Here is a 19,935-nt window from a genome sequence, read left to right as displayed (position 1 = left end):
AAATGCTAACTTACTAACTGACTACCTGCCTGCCTACCTCCCTATTTATCTACTGACATGCTTGAATGAATGATATCTGCTAATGGTATATATCGATAATATCTGTGATGATATCTAGCAATGATATATCGATGATATCTACGATGATGATATCTATTGATGATGATATCAACATAATGAATAATATGACTATGCACTTTCGCTCTGTCCTTCTCAGCTGCATGTTTCATGAAGCTCCTGCTATAGAGTGTTGTGCCTGAGCTGTCCAACCCTTTGAAGCAATTAATGATGCCTTTCATGCCCTGGGACTTAAGAGGTTCGTTTGCCCACCTCCAGAAGAGGGTGATAGGGGCAGCCTGCCCCTAGTAATAATAGTCAGAGTAGTGTGAAGTATGTATATTAGTATTAATAAGATTTATATTCAAAGCTAATCACTGATCTCCTAGAATCTACGGATATCAATGAATATTATATACTCTTGTTACTCCGCTACACAGTCTCACTCATTCATCATATTCTATTAGCTTCTAATGCCCCTTTGCCACTATCTTGCCGCTTCTACATATAGATATTTCTGTAGATATAAAAATTCTCTTTATACAATCTTTTCTGATTTCTCTTTCGTTTTCCTTCTCTTCTTAATCAATTTGTAATCTGTAAGTAGAATAACTAGTGTTAAGGTCATTAATCAGTAGTATGCGCATTACACACAGAAATCAAAGTTGAATGGAATTCAAAAATGATGTACATAGGTTCTGAATCATGATCACTGAACAATTTTTCCATCCGAAATTTGAACCCCACTCGTGTTTTATATCAAAATGGATATACATAATCACGTGAATTATTTGCTTCGGTCATAGGTTATTCCGAATCCAGCTCTTCCGGCGCGTCAAATGGGAAAATATCTTCGGCTTTCCATTCAGGACTGACTTATCTCCGCCCAACAAGCGGCTCCTACAAGCCTCACCCACCAGCATTCGGGCAGACATATTGCCCACCATGGCGACCACTGCAGAGGCAAAGCTAATACGGCAGACCAAATTCCCACCGGAATTCTCCAAAAAGGTGGACATGCAAAAGGTCAATATTGAGGTGATGAAGAAGTGAGTTAGCTCGGTGAAGGTTGCCGTCACGATGAATGTTGTGTTTGTTGACAGTGTATTAACCCAATTTTATTGTAGGTGGATTGCTGGCAAAATATCTGGGATCCTAGGAAATGAGGATGATGTGGTTATCGAGCTTTGTTTCAATTTGCTGGAGGGTTCTCGCTTTGTACGTCTACACTGGTTTTCCTCTTGGTAACACAATCGAGCGCCCGTACATATACTAACAGCAAACCGATGTCTGTTGGTAGCCTGATATCAAACTTCTACAAATCCAACTCACCGGCTTTTTGGACAAGGATACGCCCAAGTTTTGTAAAGAGCTCTGGAATTTATGTCTCAGCGCGCAAAACAACCCACAAGGCGTACCGAAGGAATTATTGGAGGCTAAGAAACTAGAACTGAGACAAGAAAAAGTGGCTCACCTAAAACTTAAAGCTGAAGAACGTGTTCGCTATGCTAACTTTTGAGTAGCTCGAGTCTGAAAGATTAGCTGAAGAAGCCAGACGGCGCAGGGAAGAGGAGAGGATGCGTGAACGTGAGCTGGAAGCTCTACGGCAGCAAGAACGTGCTGAACGTGGTCGCCGTAGTGGCAGGGATCGATGGGCTGATAGAGATGCTCGCTCGCCGCCGTCAAGACGGAGAAGTTTGGACAGATACCGCGACCATGGCAGACGTAAAGCGGATACCTGGGCTCCATCTGGAGGCCGGAGTTCACGCTGGTCGGACGATCGTGGTCGCCGCACATCTAGGTCAATATCCCGATCGATATCGCGATCTACCTCAAGTTCATCGCTCTCTCCCTCTCCTCACCGAAGGGCGCGCGGACGTCACGGACCCACAAGGCGCCGACGGTCGCTAAGTTATTCTCGTTCACCAGACAGGAGGGATCGCAAACGAAGGAGAAGGCGTAGCCCCGATCGTGATGATGTTCTCACTAGGTCTACCTCCGTCAATAGACCAGATCGTTCACGTTCTCCCAGAGGACGTCGGAGAAAATCTCTCACCTCTTCCTCCCGGAGCTTATCCCGCACCGTTTCGCGTCACGTCTCCACTTCAAGGTCACCTCCTTCTCTGTCCTCGTTGCGTCATAGGTCGCGCTCACGATCACCGTTCCGAGCGAATGGTGACAAGCGTGGTGCAAGAGCTCGAGGGAGAAGATCACCATCACCCGCTGCGAAAGCTTATAGAACAAATTCAAGAGCTGATATAACCAAGGACCACCCCAAATCCCGCGATGATCGCCGTCGTCGAAGCCGCAGCAGAAGCCGCAGCAGAAGCCGCAGTCGCAATCACAACCGAAGTAGAGAACGACCCAGTTACCGCAGACGCAAGAATCCAAGCGGAAGCAGGTCTCGTACTCGCTCCCGTAGCCCTTTCCGCGACCGGGACAGGAATAGAAACCGTGACAGAAGCCGCTCTGGCAGTCGCGGTACGCCTCGGGATAGAAGTGACAGAAAAAGACATCAATCAATTGAGAGATACGCCCCAGCACCCAGAAGACGCTACAAAAGCCCTTCCACATGGTCTTCTTCAGCTCCAGAGAAACGACAGACGATCGTAGCTGATTCACAAGAAGAAGAAAAGGAAAAGAAAAGTTCGCACTCACCGCCTCCTGCCTCGCGTAGCAGCAAAAGTTCGGAAGCGGAACCAAGACGGGAATCTCAGCCGGAACGCAAGGGTCTTCAAGACAGAGTTGAAGAGGAAGACAAGGAAAAGGAAGATGGACAAGCTGCAGGCGTTGAAGTGGTGCGTAGCTGAAACCTTTCTTTTTCGGGCTTCAAAATAGCGCAGAAGCCGATAATGAATAAAATTTTGTGTGTTTAAGAATCTTTCTTTATATTCTCCGCGCATAGTTATACCTATTGAGAAAATATTAACACAATTTACTAACTTGCTCGTTCTCATCCGTTTTTGTACAAGTTTAGAAGTCAACCCAGCCCTCCAAATCCCGATTGACCGGTACTGAACTCCGTGAAAGACTTGCACGAGAGAAGGTCAAGGCACTTCGCAGAGAAAGTTTAGAGGGGAAAAAGAATTGACTTCCTAACCAGGGATAAGTAATCTGGTACAGGATATGGGGAAAAGAAAGGTGATTTTTTTAAAACCCCATGCTTTTTCTTTCCACAAACCTGCTGTTGTGACGGCCTTTACCGTAGTCGAATTGCTCTGCTCGCTATGCTCACACCCCGACCTAAAGATGGATTTTATCCTGATCTTTCTTGTTGCAATTCAGAATTCTGTACATGAATTTGGTGCATTTCATTTTCCCGACCCCGCAGAGGATGTTTTTAATGAACTTGGTTTGCTAGCATTTTTCTTTTACTCAATCCCGTATTCATGTGAACTTCCCACTCGTCAACATTCAGCATCCACACTTGTTTTATACACGATGGATGTAACATGAGATTTTGACGGAAATGTTTTATACTATTAATGGCCTATGTATTCCCCTTTCAATCTGGACGCGCTATTAGCGGTAATTAAGGCCCCGATTTTAGAAGCAATAATGACAGGAATTTGTATTTGAGATTCCAGATTGTTTGTAGCCTGTGTCGCTCATCGAGCGGCAGAAATGACATCAAATTCTTCTACCCATTACGGTGCATCGGGCAACGCAAGATCCGGAAGGTAACAATAAAGATACCAACAACGCAATTCATCTAGAAACTACTTATTCAATTGGGTTGTTTAAAATATCATATTCCGTTTACCACCCAGCTCTATTACTAGGGCTAAAAATATGGTTGTCATGGAAACAATGTTGATACATCACGTGACAATTTCCTTTCCAGCCCAACTCATTCGCTCCTCACCGATGACCTTTTTTATCTCCATGAAAATACTCGACAACGGCGATTATCTTTTATAGATTATATATCTGGAATTGATGCGTCCAGATACGCGTCAGATATTGATATGGCAACGACAACGGCAACGTCAACGACACCCTCAATTCCGTTGACATACAATAACTTCAATCGCCCGGGGTCATCATTATCATCTCGGCAACAACTTCCCCCAACAACGATTTCTCGATCGATGTCCACCCGTGTATCACCCAATTCAGGCGCATCCAGTTTCCACAGTTCCTTTTTCCCAATGTCAAGAACACGCTCCTTTTCCATTGGAGACAGCTCTGATGATGATTTCCCGGAGCCCATCAAATTTAGCGCATCTGTCAAGGCGTTATTAGGGGAGGAGGATGGGTCAAATATTGATATCTCCCCGCGCAGTGGAAGCAATGTGGATCAAATCCAAAAAGCCGCAATGAGTATGGATGGTGATCTACGCTCGTTGCATTCACTGCAGGAGAAGCAGGTGCGCATTGCGTCGCCAAGAGAACAGGCCACGGGGAGCCCGTCTCCTAGAATTGTGAGAGTCAATTCTCCTCGCGTTTCCCCAAGAACATTAGGCAGAGAGAGCCCCCGGTTGGAAAGCAAGGATGAAAAGATAAATGGGTCTGATCTGCATTATCCTTGTGGCGGGGATTTTATTACACCCGCTGCCCCAAGGACCAGAGTGGTGCGTGTTACGGCTTCCAGGAGCAATTCTCACTCTCCACCAACGGTGTCTCCCAGTAGAACTAGGTCGAGTGAGAGGTCTTCCAAGCAGGGGGGAAGTCGTCTAGGGGACCGTTCTTTTTCCGGTGACGAGCGTCGTCGCGACGAGAACGTTTACCGATCTGGTTCCTCAGTTAGTGTGCGGCGAACGCGGCCTAGTGAGGATACGGGGATGCAAAGTTCGTTACGGGTAAAGAGAGTTGGTAAATTAACAGGCTCGTTTCTCAACGGACCAGCGCGTCGTGGTGTTATTCGGAGACAAAGTGAAGATGTGGAAGAGGAGCCGGCAAATGAATGGCCAAATTCAAACGGCAGCCCTCATACCAGCAAAGAAGAACCTCACCAACAGGAATCGGAATCCGCACCCCTCCGTGATCGCGACCAAGCTCTTGTTGAAAAGCCTCAATCGTATCCCAGGCCTGCGCAAAGTCGCACTGGATCGCCTGTCCCAATACAGGTGTCGAAGATACTCCCAGAGCCGGAAAAGCTGGTCGATAATGCCTTCTTGAGATCCAATTCACCCCAGGCTCCTAGTTCAATGTCGAAATCTCCATTATCAACAGAGCAAAAGGATTCTTCACGATCTACCAGAGAAGCGCCTGCGTTTTATCATGTACCCCCTTTCCTCTCGCGAGCAACGAGTGACGGCCAAGAAAATGATCCACCACCAACGTTTAAAAAGACAAAGTCTCAGGGCCTTAGTCTTTTAGATAAGGCTGAAAAGTTCTCAGTGATTTATGACGATGACAAGGAACTAGCCAAGCCCACGCACCCAACCATGTCACCTCGCAGACCCCTAGCTCCCAAGGATAACAACACTCCTCATAGACCAGCTCCACCGCCCCCAAAAATGAGCGTTCTGGAAACAGCGACCGCACCCGCAGGAGCTACTTCGTCCCAAGCTCGGAGGAAACGCGTCCAGGTTACCATTAATCGCAAGCCCTTTACAAGATTAGACTGCATTGGGCGAGGGGGAAGTTCTAGAGTCTACCGTGTCATGGCCGAAAATTGTAAAATATTCGCACTTAAAAGAGTCAATTTGGAGGACGTTGACCCAATTGCCCTTGCTGGGTATAAGGGAGAGATCGATTTACTCAAAAAGCTCGAGAACGTGGATCGCGTAGTGCGATTGTTTGATTACGAAGTCAACGAGGAGAAGCATGCACTCAGTGTTCTCATGGAGTTTGGCGAGTCGGATCTACAAAGGATTCTCACGCTACGACTAAATACAGAGGACGCTGTGTTTGATTCTGCCTTCACGCGATATTACTGGAAGGAAATGCTCGAGTGTGTTCAAGCTGTTCACGAATTCGACGTCGTCCATTCAGATCTCAAACCTGCCAATTTCGTCCTAGTTAAGGGAAACCTGAAATTAATTGATTTTGGCATCGCAAACAAGATCCAGGATGACACTGTAAATGTTCACCGCGAGCAGCAAATCGGCACTCCAAATTACATGGCACCCGAAGCTCTTATCGACATCAATGCCGCAAGCGGCCTTCCCTCGACTGTCGGAAAGATGATGAAAGTCGGCAAACCAAGTGACGTCTGGAGTTTAGGCTGTATCCTCTATAAAATGGTCTATGGCGAACCACCCTTTGCGCACATCACCAAACCTTTTGAGCGCATTATGGCCATTCCCAATCCGAAGGTGATCATTGAATTCCCAGCATTCGGCGTTGGTGGTGCATCCGTACCACCAGGCCTCATACGGACTCTGAAGCGTTGCCTTCAGCGCGATCCGCGTCTGCGGCCCACAGTGCAGGAGTTGCTTGGTCAGCGAGATCCGTTTCTATATCCAGAAGCAAACTTGGAAGGTTCGGTGCCCATGACGCAAGAGATGTTGGGGAGGATATTGACGAATGTCGTCAATCATTGTAAGGCAAGGGGACCTCCGAAGGAGGAGGACCTGGCCGGGTGGCCCGCCGGATTTTTTGCGAAGATTCGATCAGCGCTCGAGGAAGATGCGCTTTGATCAGACCAGTCCTTATCATTCGCTATTTGCAATTTCCATTTCGGTTTTCTAATTTGTTGTTTTCCTGTTTTGTATTTTTTGGATGGGTATCTTGGCAGTTCTCATTGCCCTGGCGAGTTTAATTTTTGTCCTGGTGCTGCGGAGTACTTTCGTATTTTTGACCTCTGGTCCAAGGGCTATTGGACCCATCTTGGCTATATTCTCCTTTTCCCCCTCTCGCCTTGGGCATACTTTGATTGTTCAATTCATTTGCTGCGTTCCAGCGTCGTCTTTTCTACTAGAGGAAGATCCCTCGTGTTTCCGAGTCAATTTCCGCTTTTCTATTCTCATTCTTGGAACTTGTTTGGCAACCCTTCATGGATTCGATTACTTATTACATTACCTTGGACACTTTACAACTTTCGATACCTAGCTTTTCTTCATTATATACTAATGTGGATATGACATATTTATTCTTCATCATTCTGGCATTGTTGAATCTTCTCTCCATTTTGGCTTTCTTATCACAGAACAGCCTAACCAGATGGCTCAATGCGGTCGTGCTTAAATACTTTATTTTGCGAATAAAATATCTATAATACAAATTTGCAATTCGAACGAACAAGAAAACATGATGTGCAAATGGAGAATAAAGGTACAGAACAAAATTTTACATCATAATAGAAAAGAAGGAATAGAATGCTCCTAATCAGACAAACCGGAAATTACGCAGCATCGAAACCATTCCAGCGTACATAACATACACTGAGTAAGTCAACGGGAAATAGGTATCTTCAATCCTGCTCAAAAGAATGAACCCAGATGCAAGAAAATCACTCCTTCTCTGCCCCTTTCAGTCCTGCCATACCCTCCATGTCTTCACCCACAATCTCCGCCCCCTCGTTAACCAATTCATCCAACCCCTTAACCTTAACATCCACGACCCTCAAGATCGTATACCTATGTTTACTCTTCACCCGCCTCACATGTCTCTGTCTCTGCTTGGTCTTCTCCTTGATGCGGAGTGGCTCCGACTCTGTCCCAATAACCCTCACCCGGCACTCGAAGAGCCGCTCGTCAACGTATGGCGCCCCCTTGAGTGTAAAGTCGCGCGAGCCGATTACTGATGCCCGGTTGAAACGGAGGATGTCGCCCGCCTTTACATTGGGCATGAGGAAGGGAAGACGAAGTGTGTCGCCCGCTGTTAGGAGATAGGGGCGCGCGTGCAGGTGGGCGGTAATGTAGTGAGGTGTTTGTGTGGTAAGATGCGGGAGGAGAGAAGTTAGAGACGGTGTAAGGGTCAGGGGTTTTGTAAAGGTGGGAGAGATGAAGAGTTTATTTGGTGGGATAGTTGTCGTCGTCGAGGGGGATGTTGATGTGGATTGGGGTGGAGAACTTTGTAACGTGGGCAATTCCGATTGCGATGGCACATCTGTTGTAATTTGTTCGCCGGATTGTGGAGGAATTTCGGCCGGTGTTGCGTGGAACGGGATTGTTGAGGTTTGATGTATGTATACTGCTCGAGTCAATGGCATAATGGGAATCCACCGAATGTCCAGCGCGGTGCGGATGGAGGATCTGGCAAACATGGTTACTGGCAGTACTATGAAATTGCCACCCAGTAACAAGGCAAGTATAGGGTTCTGGTCCCGGCTCTGGTCCTCCGTCAATTGTTACGGAGCGTCCTCCTTCAAGATACTCGATATATTTCTTGCCGCTTTTTAGAAGTTGAAGAAAATCAACTCAGGATGGCGTAAATGGCCGCTGGGGCTACCGTATCAATCACGTGCGCTAGTCGCTTATATAATTATCAGTAATCGATAAATTCCAACCTCAACTTTTTTTCAGTAATGTAGAGCTCCTCTGTCGAAGTCTCCTGGATTGTAAAGGCCGGCTCTTTCTGCCTTCATAATGCCTCAGAACGAGTTCGTTTGCTCAAGTCCCTCTCTTTTTTTTCTAAATTCGTGACCAGTCCTGCTAACACAATCTTTTAGGTATATCGAGCGATGGCAGAAACAATACGGGGAGCGGTTTGTAAACCCCCAATGAAACCTCTGAAGGCAACCTTGCAGATATTATGCAACAAGCTGACCTATTCCCCCTTCACAAAACAGCCTCGACCATGAGGAACGCACCCGCAAGCGCATAGCTCGTGAAGCGCACAAACAATCTCACGATGCGCAATCCTTCCGCGGCCTACGGGCCAAGCTGTACCAAAAGAAGCGCCATGCTGAGAAGATCGAGATGAAGAAACGGATAAGGGCGCAAGAAGAGAAAAATGTCAAGTCGTCTGCACCTAACGAACCTTCCTCCACTCCACTACCAAACTACCTTCTCGACAGGTCCCAGGAGACTAATGCGAAATCGCTTTCAAGCGCCATTAAGAATAAGCGTGCTGAGAAGGCGGCCCAGTTCTCAGTCCCTCTACCAAAAGTTAAGGGAATAAGCGAAGAGGAGATGTTCAAGGTCGTCAAGACGGGAAAGAAGACAGCGAAAAAGTCGTGGAAACGTATGATTACCAAGCCTACCTTTGTTGGCGCCGACTTCACCCGGAGACCAGTCAAGTACGAACGTTTCATTCGACCCATGGGTCTGCGTTATAAGAAAGCGAACGTCACGCATCCGAAATTGGGCGTTACTGTACAGCTACCGATTATCAGTGTCAAGAAGAACCCTCAGAGCCCTATGTATACGCAACTGGGAGTGTTGACCAAGGGAACTATTATCGAAGTCAACGTGAGCGAACTGGGACAAGTCACGGCGAGCGGAAAGGTCCTATGGGGCAAGTTCGCACAAATAACAAATAATTGTGAAAACGATGGATGTGTTAATGCGTGAGTTTCCAACATTTTCCCTCCTTCGCGCCTCCATTACCGGAGGCTACTCTCCATTTTATGTTATGTATCCCTCAGATCGATTGAAGCTCGCTAACCAATTCTCTACAGAGTGCTTCTGGTGTAATCCTATTCTTTATCTTCCAACCTCTGATGACACCTTTTCGCTCCCATAACTCTCCTTCATTTCCACGACTTTAAGGAATGGCCTGTAACCGCCAGCTTCGGGACTTTCAACGAAGAAAAACTTTCTTCCCTCCTATCCAGAAAACATGATAGAAGGAATCAAACTCATTGAGTTAAATACCGTCAATTAACTCGCCTAACTTTTTCTTTTCTTTTCTTTTTCTTTCAATGGCGTTTTGGCGAAATAGAGTTGGAAACAAAACGTTGCAAGATTTCCTCTGATGGTTTTTCCTGTGATTTTCAATTTCGCATTTCCTTCAAGGATTTTTTAGAACCCCCCTCTTTTCGTGTGAGGGAACCCAATTTCCTTTTCTCCTATCTCTCCCCCAAAGTGAGATGGAGGACAGAACCTCGTTATTTTTATGACAGAAGTTTCTTTGACTTACATAAATCTACTCTGTCCTTTCAGCCACTTACTACACCGCTAACCTTCTCCATGTCGTATTTCATGAAACGAGAAAAAGGGAAATGAAAAAGTGAAAATAATCTTATATCTATATGCAACTATGAAAATGCCACACAGCAAATATGTGCTTACGGGTGGTACTATATAAATGGCCAAGGGAAAAACTTAAAAAAAAAAAAAAAAAAAAAAAAAAAAAAAAAAAAGAAGTAAAGAGAGAAGAGGGAAAACAAAACAAATCAGCACATAGCGAGGCAGGTATCTTAATATAAATCACCCTTTTTTTCTCCTTGACCACAAATCCACAGATTGTCAACAGGCGGCCCTCGAACCTCATCTTCGACCCTCCATTGTTTCTCCGTCTTCTCCCCCTCCCCTTCCGTTGACGTCGCCGGTGACACGAGCCCAGGCACAGCAGGCGGTAACGAGCTAGATCTAGGATCAATAACACCAACATTGACACTGGCGTTGACGTTACGACTCCGCTGGCCCAGGCTCCTGTCCTGATTGGTACTCCGGTTCAAATTCCGGCTTGCTGACTTGAGGGCTCGTTGCAGTTTCGAGCTGTCCACAGGAGCCTCTGTATTTATTATAGATGCGTTATCAACGAGTGAGGTCCTGCAATGGCGTTGCAGACCCTGGGTGTGACCGCGCTGATGCCGGCGGAGGGGATTACGGCTCTTGGCTCCCAGGGGACTATGAGCCGGATTCAGCAGATGCGGATAGGCATATTCCCCCATTTCCATTTCCTCCACTGTCTCGACATCCTCCATTTTCACCTCCAGTTCCGGGTCGACATCCAACCCTTTATTGTTTTCGACGATGTTAATAATCTCACCAACAGCACTAGGGATGGTCCTGACTCTATGGAGTCCCTTCCCGCTCTGATTCCTACCGCCATCCCCATAACCATCCGCGACAACCTCTCCCAGACCCTTCTTCGGCGGCACATTCCCCAGCAAACCCACTCCCGAATCCAGCCCTTCAATCACCCCAGCCAAAAACTCTGCATCCTTGCAGCTAACGCTTAGCGTCCATCGATACTCGTCCAGCCGCATTCGATAGAATTCGTCCTCCTCGCTCGTCAGTGCCGTAGCCCTCAACAAAATCCCAAACGAGCCGATCAACGCAAAGTTTGTCCGAGACGATGAGGGCCAGAATGATCGTAAATGCGCGGGACGCAGTCGATTGACAAAGTCCATGGCGGAAATTAGCCGCGATTTCGCTGCTGAACGGCAGATGTGGGATAAGTATGGGTCTGCGGAGTCCGGGCCTAGGGAGCGGATTATGCTTCTGTGCAGAGTTATCTCAGTCGCGAAGTAGGCGAGGTGGAGGCCCCCGTTGAAGTCTGTATGGCAAGGGCTATTTGTATTTGGAATGGCTTCTACGTTCTTGGAGTCGATGTTTGTGTTGCCGCCGTCTCTACTATTGTCATCATTCCAAGGGTATTGGTCATGATGATCTATTCTCAATTCATCCGGTAGACACGCAAACCACCGCTTTAAGCGTATTTGGATAGGTTTTGCCCGTTCGAGGATTATTCTGGTACGTTGAGGCCCCGCTGTGGCGAATTCGGAGATGGCTTGGAGGGTGTAGAAAGTATCAAGGATCTCAGAGAGGATGACGGTTAGGGTCACGAAATGGTGGAAGAAGCGGGCGCCATGTCCTACTGATGAAGGAATATCCTGAAGACCCACGTTTTTCTGGCTATTACCGACACCGTTGCGTTTCCGTGAATAGTTGATGCCTGCGAAATCTTCCATCACTAATTCCTTGACGGTCCAGTTTGCTGCGAAGATATGCGATGGGCGGCCGTGGACTAGCGCGCACCATTTGTCCTGCACGTAGAGGGCCCAAGACAGCCGTTTGCGCAAGCCTTTTTCCCACGAGGGTATGTTCCAGCTATTGCAGTTTTGGTGCAGACCCAGATCGTAGCCGGCAGTTACGAGGTGGGCGATTAGCGCGGGGGTGTTTAAGGTTGGTTTCTGAGAGAGGAGCAGGCCCGCCTGGATGGTGGAGATATGCGGTTGTGCGAGGGATTCGTTAAGTAACCGTGTAGCCATCCTTTCTAGACGAGCGGCATCGGGTCTTCGTGGTGTCTGGACTCCAGACTCAGATCCTGGGGGGGAAGTCGCACCCGCTACCTCTAGATCCAGCCATTCCAACGCAACTAAGTACACCGCTGCCAATAGAGGAGGGGACAAATTCCTTCTAGTCTGGTACGAATGGCGGAAGGCATCTTCGATTAACACAGAAAAGGCCGGGTGTGCATGTTGGAAGAAACTATCGATAAGAATGGGCCCAAAGGGGCTGACAGCACTCTCTATGGTTTCAATGGAGATGGAATAAAGCTTGTGGCGGGCTTGGAAGCCGTCAACCACGCGCATGAAGGTCCCGTCATCAGCGACTTTATGCACACGGGACGTGGCCAGGGGCCTTTCATTATTGTGGTCGAGAGTTAGAAAGTTTAGCAGAAGCGGCTCCAGCTCTGTTGTCATGCCGATGTGTTGGCTGGTCACAAAAGATGCCTCAAGGGCGGGCTCATCCTCCTCAACATTAGAATCATATCCCACACCAACCTCGTCCTGAAACTTTCTCTTGCCCAACTGACTCTGAACTTGAGCCGGTACCCACGTTTGCGCGTGCTCTGGCTCCATGGTGATATTAGACATGACATCCTGCAGATGAAAATCGCATGGCTAGTTCATAGAACATTCACTCTTGAGCCTAAAACAAGCGTCAGTGCAGCAGAGGCAGCAGAAATGACATATGACGTCAGGAGTGTTGATTTATTGCTATTGGTATTATAATTGTAGGAGCTGCTCGACGTAGCAGCAGCGGCGGTGGATTAGTCGGAGCTGAAACAGAAGCAGAACTGGGCGGAGTTGTGGGCGGAATGTTGGAAATGGTTTTATAGCGATGGTCGCAGCCATTCTGTTCTCTCCCGATACTAAGCACAATGAGCGCGAGAGGGAAGTCGATTCGTACATAAACCGGGTTAATCGGTCGATTCCTCCACTTTTCATATTTGTTTCCTTTCTGATAGTTGGCTGGAAGTCTTCCCTGGGCTCTTGTAGCTCGAACTCAGCCTGATGGCGGCTACTTACAATCAGAATGATGAGACATGTTTGCGGCCATATAGCTAGCTTGGGGGAGCTCAAAACAGCAATCAGACAATTAATTTTAAGATCTTGCTGTAGGACGATGGACGCTTCTGGAATCGCTTTTGGTTGGTGAGTTGTACGGAGGATAGTATCAATCGTAGGATAATTTAGTTTTGTATCAGATTATTGCTCGCTAGAGCTCCAATCTTTATCGGCTATTCTGTACCTGTGGGCCAGCTAGATTAGATAGAGGATTGATTAATGCTACCTTGCTTCTGAAACCATCAGCGTGTTTGGTCTTGGATTTGGTGGAGCTCTACAACATCCGACCCCCCAAGGTTGAGAATGTAACAGAACAAGGTTTGCAGAGGCATGGAGAAGCTGAGAACCTCGCAAATAGTTCGAACTCAACACCCATCCCATCGGGCGGTGAAAGATGGTATGCTCTCTGTATTATTTTTTTCATGGTGAGGCAGCTAATCTCTGTTTCCTGTTGCTGTTCAACTGAGAACCCATGTGTTTTGTTTCACGTCTCCCTACATTTTCCGGGCCTGAGACTTTTGCGGATATTTCAAATTGATATTGGCATGGCAGCCCTGGAGTGCAAGGTAGTTTTCAAAACGTAACAGATATTCAAGATCCGAGAAAATGTTAAATGTTTGTATTTTCAGTTTGATTTTTTCTTTTCTTTTATTTTATCGCGCCTGACCAAGCTCAGTTATCCCCTTGGTCCAAATTCCCTGGACACCGAACATGCTCTGTACTTCGACTCACGAACGAAGGATCCTCCTATTCGTGTACCCAGGGATAGATTTATGCGGAAGAATCTTCATAAGCAGATTACTCCGTACATCCCACCTCGATTTTCCGAAAACTCCTCTCGTATCTCCCTCCCCTTCTCTCCCATGGCTCTCATATACAAAATCCCCTGCCCCACCAAAGAGATAAGCTTCCCCCTGCTAATTGGTTGCGGAAAGCACCAGCAGGTAACTCCCTGTGTCTATTCCTGACTACTACGGAGTACAGTCTGCTAGTCTGCTTCGGGGTGTCTTATTACGTAGGATTCGGGAACGCCTTGCATGCTGGGTAGTGGCTGAGGGCTGCGGCTGGAATGCATTTTACGAGGAATGGAAGAATGAATCGGGGAAAAGGGGTGGGCTTCATCTTCTTTGAATATGTGGAACAGGCCCGACTGTAGAAGATGACTGTGCATCTGAGAGCGTGCCTGGGCAATTTAGCAGATGAGTTACCATGTGGAGATATTACAGATGCCTCATGCTTTGAAATATCGTCCTGCAAAACGTAAAAACTCAACTAGCAGGACTAGCTTCAGACGCTTGACAATAAATATACATAACATGGTATTTAGGATATATACAAAGTGAAAGATCAATTATGGCTGACTCTAAGAATATGTATATATATATATATATATATATGTGTGTGTGTGTGTGTGTGTGTGTGTGTCATCAGGAAAGTAGAATTCCAGAGATTTAATATATACTAAGGCGAGAATATGTATAAGTATATACGTATATATAATGTACGACATAAAAATTTGGGCACAAGAACTGAAAGAAAAATGGACATGGATAAAAAGGGAGAAGAAAAGAGAACAAAGGAAGCAAGGGCAGATGATAAAAGCGGACAATAATAATAATAATAAATCAAAAAGGGGGAAGGATGGGAGTGGTGATGATAAGTGTCTTTTCTAGATGTATCTCCCATCTTCCCCTTTTCCAACGATCTTCCGCTTTTCTCACTCTATCCAAAACAAAAAGGAAAAACAGAAAAAGTTTGAAATCTCACTCCTTAAACATTACCCTTGTCCTTGCACCCCGGGGTAATATTCTTCAACACCTTCCAGTCGCCAAGCGCCGGGAAGTGATTCCGCTCCTTGTCATCCGCCGCCAACGGTGTCACATCACGCTCAGCAATCGTAATCTCCAGCCCCTTGGAGTGGCCCGTGGAATCACCAACAAGCTCTCCGGCATCCACGACCTTTCCAGTCAAATCCAGCACGCGCCACTCAAGATGCTTCTCCAGCAACGGCAGAATCGACGTGTCCGTCAGATCAAGAATCATCCCGCTGTTCAACACTACTGCCAGAACGTGCGACAGGGGAATCTGCCCGTACATCTCACGCGTTGTGTTGGCTGGGGAGCCCATGGAAGAGGCGAAGGACGCGAAGGTACCGATCAGGTTAGAGGCGTATGGCCAGTCGCAGGGCTCTTCCGGTGGCTCGGAGAGGAAGAAGTGGATATTGTAAGCGTGGGGCAGTGCGAACTTGTTCGCCCTGATGTTGATTACCCACTGCTTCGACAAGTTGTTGATGCCCAGTTTGATGAAGTTGAGCAAACTGAATTTGCCCAGGTCATCGAAGAGTTCCTTGATCTTGAAGTTGAGTTTTTTGAGGTCGTCCAGCGTGTCCTCGGCAAGGTTAGGCATGCGCTTGTGCTTGATCATGGCGTGGTGGTGGGCAGAGCGGGCGGTGAGAGCGGTGCTGCGTTTGTTGTTGTTGTCGCTTGCTCTATTGTAAAGCTGGTTGACTTGAATGCGTACATTCATGGCCAGTTGCTGTGGGCTAACGTCCCAGTCCTTGATCTCAGGATACGTGTAGCCGAAGTATTTCAAGTTGCGAGACGTTTCGGCATTGTAGAATTTATTGCTGGGGTCGCGGAATGGTGCCAAGGCTGAAAAGGAGGGTCAGTTTGATTTCTTTGATTAGACTCGGAATTCCGGAAAATATGAGTTGCACGTACCAGTCTTGTCATTTTCCCAGGTGCCTGGCCTCTCCATGAAATTTCCGCCACGGTTTTGCAGAGGCTGTACGTATGATTCAGGGTGCACAGCTTGCCACAAAGCGACGATGCGGTCGACGTTACTTCATCATCAATCAGTACATTGCTTACACGAGGAGATGGTGTACTTTTTTTACTAACGTATGGTGGAGCCAGAAGACTGGGTCATAGGCGGACCAGGGGGTGTAAGTCATATGCCCAGCATTGCCTCCAACCGAAACATGAATGAGACCGTGAATGTTCTCCAAGTTGTTGTAACTCGCACCACGGTCTGGGAGCGAATCAGTTGAGAATACGGTGTAGTTGGCTTCGCCGGCAATGAGTTGATATGTGTTGACTCGAATACTGAATATTGCTTGTTAGGTGGCACTGCTCAAATCACTCTATCAGTGATATTGTGACTTACAGGGCACCATTGGCATTCAAAGTCTTCTGGATCGCATCGATCTGGGATACACCCTGCTTGTCGGGGTTGCGGACGGTTCTGCGATATTTGAAAAGCTGAAAAGTAGAGAATTAGTGGAAGCCATACATATATGGATTCCAAGTCTCGACGAGGAAAATACTGACAGGATCATTGGGGAAGCCCTCTTGAGCCGATGGCCTGATAGCGAAGTCGTAAAGGGGGTTCGGATAGCTTTTTAATCCGTTCGGGGTATTGATGTTAAGCTGTGGGGTAATGACTGACTTGGGAAGCTCGGGATCATTGGCCCAGTCCCAGTATGGAAGTCTCAAATCAGTTGCAGCTTTTTGATAGACTGCCCGGAGCATTTGGGGGTATGTATTGGCTATCGCTTGGGCATGGCGCGAAATTCGCTCCTGTTATCGGGAACAGTTGTTAGAATTCTGATGCATCTATGGGAGATAAACCAAGTCGAAATTCACTGACTTCATAGATGGCAAGGTACGGACGATGCCACATTGGAAACAAAGTCGAACCGTGAGAGCAATAACCAGCACCTCCCAAACCATTAACGCCATCCCAGGAGACGTAAGGATAACCATGAATACCTGTATTTCAAAACCGAGTTAATTACAGCTGTAACTAGTACATGAATTTCTGAAGATGACTCTTACCAGCAATTTGAAAAAAGCTCAACAGGTCATCCCGGTCCTCCTCCTGGAAAGCCTTGAGGGCCTGGATGTAGAGATCCCATTCGGGGCCAGACCATTGCAGATTGTTGATGTCCTTACGAGCTGGTCGTTCGCCAGTCTGGCGATTGACGCCATCCTTCACACCTGAAATAGTCACAGCTGAAGCAACGCCCAACAGCACGTTCAGCAGCAGGAGCACTTTCCATCGAAAGGCCCCCATGATTTTTCCTCCGAAATAATATCAAAAAGTTTTATTTCCCCTTTCAAATTATGGTAAATGAGGGACCTAAGTCCTGGTAAAGACTGGATAGAAGGAGGAAAACGTGAAGGAATGGCTTGCAGTCCGTTCAAGAAACCATCGAGTCTGAACGCCGCGCTTTGGTTCTGGAACCTGATGGGTCAGTTTCTTCTTCTGCTGTTTCTTTGTTTTAACCTCCTCTTCAGCGCGTAAAGTCTTAAGGGATTGGGAGGCTCCGCAAACAAGGTGTGACGAAAATGAGCGAAACGGATGGAGTGAACGAAAGTAATCCTCGCGAAGAGGAAGAGGAAGAAGAGGAGGGGGTGAGAAGGAGGAGAAGGGAGCGAAGACGAAGGGTGCTGGCAGGGTAGAAGTGGAAGCAAGGAAGAACTGGTTAGATTCAAATGAATCCGGCAAATACGGGGGAGTCTGCTGTGTGAGCAGCACTTTTAGGACTGTTCACTGGGCTCTTTGGCCTCTGGGCGGTGGTGAAGTATGGGAGCGTTGGCCATTCGAACAAGGCTAACTGCCGCTAGGGCTAGTTAGTCAGGGGACAAGCCTCCACTTGGGCGGCCATCGCCGCCCCTTGCTGGGGTCCTTGGCTCCTCGCCGTCTGGATAGCAGCCATCTAAAAGCAATGCCATGAGAGCTGCAGGCCTGATTGGACTATTGCTTCCATCCATGCACTAGGTTGTCGATCAATTGCTGGGATTCCTACCATGACTGACCGAGTGTTCCATCCAGCCCCTGATACTCCTCCATACTGACTTGGCTTGGTGGTTCCGAGCATATTCTTGTTCATCCACGAGTCCCACGACCACTTGGGCGCAGCTTTCCGGGATAGCCAATCGACCATTACATACTGCGTACATCTATCTCCACGTCAGCCAAGCTGGACAACCAATCACTCTTCTTTATAAGTGAGCGAGCTGATTGTCACATGACCCACATTCTCAAACAAGCATTGTGATAGACATCTGGACGGAGTATTTCGTGATTATCACTAAGGATGCTGATCTGAAAGGCGTGCCCAGAAACTACCATCCGATTTCCTCCTCATCGGTTGGGCAGAATCTTTTCCGAGAAAAGAGGCTGAAGCTTGTTTTTCGTGGAGATACTCTCCACATGGAGCATGTCTGTGACAGAAAACCTATGGCGCTTCTCATTATTGAAAACCATTTTATGCACGAATATGCCAGGTAAACGGATGTACCGTACGGACGTTTCCAAACAGAAATATCGCTCATTCCCCATAATCAACCTAGACCAGTCCTAAAGTAATGCAATCCGTACGCAGTAGTGATCCTGCGCTGACGACGGTGTCCCCGCAGCTGAGATCTCAATGCAGAAGGCTCAGGTAGTGCAACCTCTTGCCATTCCAGTACCCTATAGATTGCAACGATGGCTTTGCAATTAAATGTAGACAGCATCACCACTTCTTCCTATCCATCAACACCGCATCGAATCGATATATAGTGCCTAAGAAAACAACGTTGGATAATGTGATGCTTGCGACAACGTGCGAGAGTAAACACCGAGAATCGCGGAGCCATTCATCACGAGCCTCCGCTTTCCTGTCCTCATCCTTCCCTTCTCTGCCATCTAGGATTGCGATCTTCAGTCTGACAGTGGCGGTGCAACAGGATGGAGACTCTGGATTTATTGATTGGCCGCTGTCCAGGCAAACAGGATCTTGGAAATAACTGCTCTTGGGCCCCGAAAAGAGAGCAGCTTGCTGGGAGTGCCGATGTACAAATTCTTTTTTTATCAATGCGACTTTCCCCTGGTAGATGATGTAGTTGTTTTTTATGATTATTCGTTTTCAAGTACGGAGTACTGTGGCGTGGTGGGAGCTTCACAGAGTAAAGTGCTTCTTTGCGTACTAGTGAGGTTAGCGAGCCGCTTGCAGGCCTTACGGTCCAGGGCGACTACTAGCATCCAGCCCTTGTGAACGTCCAAATTCCAGGTAAAGAAATGTGAACATGGTGACAAATATTATCAACAGCACACAGTTGGTCTAACAGCAAGGTCTGCTATTATTAAAACGTCTGGGTATTGCTGCACATGGGCTAAATGCAGAAAGAATGTGCAGATACATACCGGTTGACACTCACTGACTCGGATCCAGGCAGGATCCATGAAAGTGCCAGTTCCTGCAGTACTATGTACACAGCTCTCTACAGTTCTGGCAATACGCAACACCATGTCGAGTCATCCTGTTGATGGTTTCATCTACAGTGTTTCTCAGATCTTATAACCAGAAAGTATACTCCGTACGCGGTGGTGGGCATCAAAGCGGAGGGCGCTCGAAATGTTTCAAACCTTCGCTGCTGGAGAACACACGGGGTTTTACCGTTCAATTTTCAAGGATACGGGTGGCCAATTGTGAACTACTGCGTACACTGTGACAAAATTATCTTGGTAGTTACATAGCCCTAACCTGCCCCGTTCTTCAGCGCTCCTTTATAGATGGACCTACTCTATACCCTCCACGAGAAACTGGGGACGCTGGCCCATGCATGAAAGTGTAAGTAAATCGTTTACACAGTGAGGGAAATTCTACGTCTATTCTTGAACTATCTATCAGTTATTTTCCCTTCAAAGGGTTGCGGGAAAAAATAGGTAAAGGTGGGTTAAATAAAAAAAGCCAC

At 47.3% G+C, this 19,935-nt stretch overlaps 6 protein-coding genes across 6 annotated transcripts; 3 read left to right on the top strand and 3 right to left on the bottom strand.

Moving 5' to 3' along the window:
• Positions 1 to 1,002: 1,002 nt before the first annotated feature.
• On the top strand, positions 1,003 to 3,075 carry HCAG_04267 (predicted protein; the record flags this gene model as incomplete). Its single annotated transcript, XM_001540377.1, has 5 exons — positions 1,003 to 1,106; positions 1,185 to 1,275; positions 1,358 to 1,522; positions 1,581 to 2,859; positions 3,035 to 3,075. The coding sequence occupies 5 exons, from the start codon at positions 1,003 to 1,005 to the stop codon at positions 3,073 to 3,075; spliced, it is 1,680 nt and encodes a 559-aa protein (XP_001540427.1).
• A 2,372-nt stretch (positions 3,076 to 5,447) lies between these two features.
• HCAG_04266 (conserved hypothetical protein) lies at positions 5,448 to 6,644 on the top strand (the record flags this gene model as incomplete). The annotated part of the gene is made up of 1 exon (XM_001540376.1): positions 5,448 to 6,644. The coding sequence occupies one exon, from the start codon at positions 5,448 to 5,450 to the stop codon at positions 6,642 to 6,644; it is 1,197 nt and encodes a 398-aa protein (XP_001540426.1).
• Positions 6,645 to 7,456: 812 nt separating this feature from the next.
• HCAG_04265 (predicted protein) lies at positions 7,457 to 8,212 on the bottom strand (the record flags this gene model as incomplete). The annotated part of the gene is made up of 1 exon (XM_001540375.1): positions 7,457 to 8,212. The coding sequence occupies one exon, from the start codon at positions 8,210 to 8,212 to the stop codon at positions 7,457 to 7,459; it is 756 nt and encodes a 251-aa protein (XP_001540425.1).
• Positions 8,213 to 8,534: 322 nt separating this feature from the next.
• On the top strand, positions 8,535 to 9,584 carry HCAG_04264 (ribosome biogenesis protein NSA2; the record flags this gene model as incomplete). The annotated part of the gene is made up of 4 exons (XM_001540374.1): positions 8,535 to 8,548; positions 8,618 to 8,653; positions 8,738 to 9,457; positions 9,569 to 9,584. 4 exons carry the CDS (start codon positions 8,535 to 8,537, stop codon positions 9,582 to 9,584), a joined length of 786 nt encoding a protein of 261 aa, XP_001540424.1.
• A 725-nt stretch (positions 9,585 to 10,309) lies between these two features.
• Positions 10,310 to 12,703, bottom strand: HCAG_04263 (hypothetical protein; the record flags this gene model as incomplete). Its single annotated transcript, XM_001540373.1, has 2 exons — positions 10,310 to 10,851; positions 10,885 to 12,703. The coding sequence occupies 2 exons, from the start codon at positions 12,701 to 12,703 to the stop codon at positions 10,310 to 10,312; spliced, it is 2,361 nt and encodes a 786-aa protein (XP_001540423.1).
• Positions 12,704 to 14,962: 2,259 nt separating this feature from the next.
• On the bottom strand, positions 14,963 to 17,266 carry HCAG_04262 (predicted protein; the record flags this gene model as incomplete). The annotated part of the gene is made up of 7 exons (XM_001540372.1): positions 14,963 to 15,843; positions 15,913 to 16,034; positions 16,093 to 16,296; positions 16,358 to 16,452; positions 16,522 to 16,770; positions 16,841 to 16,962; positions 17,029 to 17,266. The coding sequence occupies 7 exons, from the start codon at positions 17,264 to 17,266 to the stop codon at positions 14,963 to 14,965; spliced, it is 1,911 nt and encodes a 636-aa protein (XP_001540422.1).
• Between the last annotated feature and the right edge of the window lie 2,669 nt (positions 17,267 to 19,935).

Source organism: Histoplasma capsulatum, genomic scaffold (assembly GCF_000149585.1).
Source record: "Histoplasma capsulatum NAm1 scaffold_4 genomic scaffold, whole genome shotgun sequence".
NCBI classification, from domain to species: domain Eukaryota; kingdom Fungi; phylum Ascomycota; class Eurotiomycetes; order Onygenales; family Ajellomycetaceae; genus Histoplasma; species Histoplasma mississippiense.
This window is presented reverse-complemented; position numbering and strand designations above follow the sequence as displayed.